Here is a 4,633-nt window from a genome sequence, read left to right as displayed (position 1 = left end):
ATATCATAGTCTGCATTAAGTTGATCAACTAGATCTGAACTGTCACATCGATATCCTTGGACTTTGTCACAAAATGATAGAGGTGAAGAGTCTGTTGCAGCGATCTTAGGGCTTGATAAGAATTGTTGGGATGGTGCATTTGAATCTATTGTCATGGAGGTGGAGTGCTCCGAGTTGTGGAATTCAGAAATATGAATGGTTTTCCTTTTGACATTCTTTGTTAACGAAGGAAAGTGGTGGTTCTCCGTGTCCATAGTGGTGTCGACATTTGGTGGTTCAGAAGATTGGTGGTTGTCCGGCCTATGGCCGGTGTCTGGGTTATGCATAAAAGAGATTTTTCAGAGATAATTTTAGAGAAATAATTTTAGAGAGATAATAGATTTTCAAGTGATGACCGTGGATAAATAATAGGTATGGGTCTGGCCGTCTGGGTGCACTAATATGTGGGTGTTATTACTAAAATCATCGGCTGAGGTCTTCAACTACTCTTCTTCATTGGATTGTAGGAACCACGTTCTTAAGCTAAAGTCACTTAGAGATTCAATTGGCTCTATTAATTTAATGTTAGATTTAATAATCCGACTAAACGTCAAAAATCTCATACTAAATTACTCGGTAAATTGTAGAGCGGAAACGTATCTGATTATATGACGAAGGGTTGGAATGAACCGCCTGAAGGGACGGTCTTTGTATTAGGTCTTCTAGCACACACACATATCATAGGGATCTCTCTACTTATAGGTGAAGGGATTTGTCGGTCCTTAAACTATTTTAATAGATAAATCTCCAGGACTATATGCATATTAGAAATCAGAATTAAACATAAATAAAAGAGTAATCGAATTACCTTGCAGCGGAATAAATCCATGAGCAATAATATCCATCAATATAAGAAAATAAGACCGATCTGAATAACCCAATTGCTACAAATAACCAAGAGCACTCCAATTTTAGTGCCTTCACTAGTATCCACACGTATGAATACGAGATACGATTTGTATGCTAGTACAAGGGTAGACTTCTATTATTCTCATAGAAGAATAGGATAGATAAAATTGACTCCCATATACCTCTATATATAGGGGTTAATTACTCAGTTTTCTAATCAAACCCTAACTTTAATCGTAACTGGGCCTAATCTAATTAGAGCCCTATTTCCATATTTCAATCCGACTGTAAAAGGAAGCACCTTATTCATCTTGTGTGTGACCCAATGGGCCCATTTAATTCTACACGAGTCCTTAAACTCATTTAAGACTCGGTCCATAAGCGGCTTCTAGCAAAACGTTACGGTTAACTAGAATATAAACCGGGTTACCTTAATTGGACTCCGGACATAAATTCAACAGTCTCCCACTTGTACTGTGTCCAATTAAAACTCTCTTTTTGCTACTATTGTTCCAATCAAGACTAAGGTAGGAAAAGTATCAACCTTATATGTACCAATCATTTTTCTCGAATCTCTGAGTTGAATATATTGTTAAAGCAGAAGACTGAAAATCACCTCGTCTGAGCGCGGCCACGCATTTTACAATTCACACTCTTCGAGAGGCCAGAAACAATAAACTCCCTTCAGTAAGGAAGGAACAAATCCCATGTTGTTTAATCACATCCTATCACATGATCCATAATAAGTCAAAGCATTGACGTTATAGTCACCAGTCACGGCTGACGTTTGACAATGTCAAAACAAACTACTTAGCATGTACAAAATAGTGAAAATCTAAGGTTTAAAGACTATATATTCACTACTAACTAGTGATAAGAAACTTTACTGACACTAAGTAAATCCTTAGTAAAGTTCTTAACGGGTCTGTCTAATACATGTTCTCTAACATGTACCCATATGCCTGGTTTGATATCCCAATATCATGACTTAAAGAACTTAGTCATCAACTAGCTCATATACTAATCATTTTAGGCATTCAAGTGTTCCAATTTAATGCCCTGATTAGAGACTATAATAGAAAACATCATCCAAATTAAGTTCTAAAACTAAGTCACGTACTTAGTGATCTATTTAATTAATGTTGACTATTGTGGAACAAACATTCAATTAAACAATAAAATGAATAAAATTAAATAATAATTTTATTGAATAAATAAAGTAAATGTTACATATAACCAATTAAACCTGTCAAATAAACTCCCACTAAATCAAAGATCTCGTAATAGGACTAAGACCACTCGCTAATGCATCTTAGACCAATGGCAGCTCTATGACTCTCATGCTTAGACTGCGGGAGAGGCTTTATTAAGGGATCTGCAACATTTGCATCACTCGGTACTCTGCATATCTTAACATCACCTCTATCAATGATCTCTCTGATAAGGTGATATCTTCTCTCTATGTGTTTGGATTTTTGATATGACCTCGGTTCCTTAGCTTGTGCAATAGCACTATTATTATCACAATAAACATCTATGGGGCTAGAAATGCTAGAAATCACTCCAAGTACACAAACAAATTTCCTAATCCAAACAACTTCCTTTGTTGCTTCTGAAGCAGCAATATACTCGGTCTCTGTTGTAGAATCAGCCACAGTATCATGTTTAGAACTCTTCCAGCTAACAACTCCACCATTTAGCAAGAATACATATCCATATTGAGATCGAGAATCATCTCTATCAGTTTGAAAACTAGCATCGGTGTACCCACTTACAACGAGCTCTTCATCCCCACCAAATACTAAGAACATATCCTTAGTTCTCTTAAGATATTTTAGGATATTCTTGGCAGCTATCCAATGATCTTCACCGGGATTATTTTGGTATCTACTCGTCATAGTCAATGTACAAGCTACATCAGGACGAATGCATAACATGGCATACATGATAGAACCTATAGCGGAAGCATAGAGAATCTTACTCATGCGCTCTTGCTCATCAGGCTATGAAGGACACTGAGTCTTGCTAAGAGTAATGCCATGAGACTTAGGCAAGAAACCTTTCTTGGAATCAATCATATTGAAACGTCGAATTACCTTATCTATATAAGTGCTTTGACTCAGACCAATAAGTCTGTTAGGTCAATTTCTATAGATCTTAATACCCAAGATGTAAGCTGCATCATCCATATCTTTCATGGAAAAACAACTTCCAAGCCAGTCTTTAACGGACTGTAGCATTGGAATGTCATTTCCCATAAGGAGAATGCCATCGATATAAAGAACCAGAAATGCAATTGCACTCCCACTATTCTTCTTGTACACACATGGTTCTTCTTCGTTTATAAGGAAACCAAACTCTTTGATTGCCTGATTAAAATGAAGATTCCAACTCTGAGATGCTTGCTTCAATCCATAAATGGATCGTTGAAGCTTGCAAATCTTCCTAGCATGTGTTATGAAACCTTCAGGTTGTGTTATGTACACATCCTTTTGCAAATTTCAATTAAGGAAAGCTGTTTTCACATCCATTTGCCAAATTTCATATTCATAAAATGCAGCAACTGCTAGGAGAATCCGAATGGACTTAAGCATCGCTACTGGAGAATAGGTTTCATCATAGTCAATACCATGAATTTGCTTGAAACCTTCAGCTACCAGTCGCGCCTTATATATATCCACATTTCTATCCATGTCAATCTTCTTATTGAAGACCCATTTACACTCAATGGTTTTAACACCATCGGGTGGATCAACCAAAGTCCATACTTGGTTATGGTACATAGATTCCATTTCAGATTTCATGGCCTCAAGCCATTTTTCGGAGTCAAAGCCCATCATTGCTTCTTTATATGACCTTGGCTCATCATTCTCTACTAAAAGTAGATCACGATGCTCAGTCACTAAGAACCCATATCCTACGGGATCCTTACCAAAATTAGATCTTTCAGATCTACGTAGGTCGGGTTCCACAAGAGTAGAAACTACAACACTTTGTAAATCTAAATGTTGTTCCTCCTCATTAGGTGAAGGAATTTCCCGTGTCACTCTAATTTCTTCGAGTTCAACTTTACTCCCAATGGTTCTTTTGGAAAGAAATTCTTTTTCCAAACAGACACCATACCAAGCTATAAACACTTTGCTCTTAGATGGGTTGTAGAAATAGTCCCCTTTAGTCTCCTTAGGATACTCTACAAAGAAGTATTTTTCGGATTTAGTGCCATGTTTTTCAGGAATTAACTTCCTTACAAAAGCCTCGCAACCCCAAATCTTTAGGAAAGACATCTTAGGAACGTTTCCAGTCCATATCTCATATGGCGTCTTTTCTACCGACTTTGATGGACACTTGTTAAGTGTGAACGCAGAAGTTTCAAGTGCAGATCCCCAAAATGAAATTGGAAGATTAGCATGACTCATCATAGACCGAACCATATCAAGCAAAGTCTGATTCCTCCTCTCAGACACATTATTCCATTGTGGTGTTCCTGGTGGAGTTAGTTGTGAAATGATTCCACAACCTGTAAGATGATCGCAAAACTCTTGGCTCAAATATTCTCCTCCACGATCAGATCGTAAAGCTTTAAGTGTCTTGCCAAGCTGATTCTGCACCTCATTCTAAAATTCTTTGAATTTTTCAAAGGATTCAGACTTGTGTTTCATCAAGTAAACATAACCATATCTACAGAAATCATCGGTAAATGTTATGAAATACTGAAATCCACCTCTAGCAGTATGAATCATTGGAC

The 4,633-nt window shown here is 37.1% G+C and overlaps 1 protein-coding gene across 1 annotated transcript; it reads right to left on the bottom strand.

The window, feature by feature from the left end:
• Positions 1–2,177: 2,177 nt before the first annotated feature.
• Positions 2,178–2,873, bottom strand: LOC141655227 (secreted RxLR effector protein 161-like). The gene has a single exon (XM_074462317.1). It carries the CDS (start codon positions 2,871–2,873, stop codon positions 2,178–2,180), a length of 696 nt encoding a protein of 231 aa, XP_074318418.1.
• Positions 2,874–4,633: the final 1,760 nt, after the last annotated feature.

This window comes from Silene latifolia, chromosome 5 (assembly GCF_048544455.1).
Source record: "Silene latifolia isolate original U9 population chromosome 5, ASM4854445v1, whole genome shotgun sequence".
In the NCBI taxonomy this organism is placed as follows: domain Eukaryota; kingdom Viridiplantae; phylum Streptophyta; class Magnoliopsida; order Caryophyllales; family Caryophyllaceae; genus Silene; species Silene latifolia.
The sequence above is the reverse complement of the archived record's forward strand: the minus strand, read 5'-3'. Positions and strand labels throughout refer to the sequence as shown.

Bases quoted from the DNA above. Each gene is read 5' to 3' on its own strand.
- LOC141655227 (XM_074462317.1), bottom strand. From the start codon at position 2,873: ATGAGTAAGATTCTCTATGCTTCCGCTATAGGTTCTATCATGTATGCC.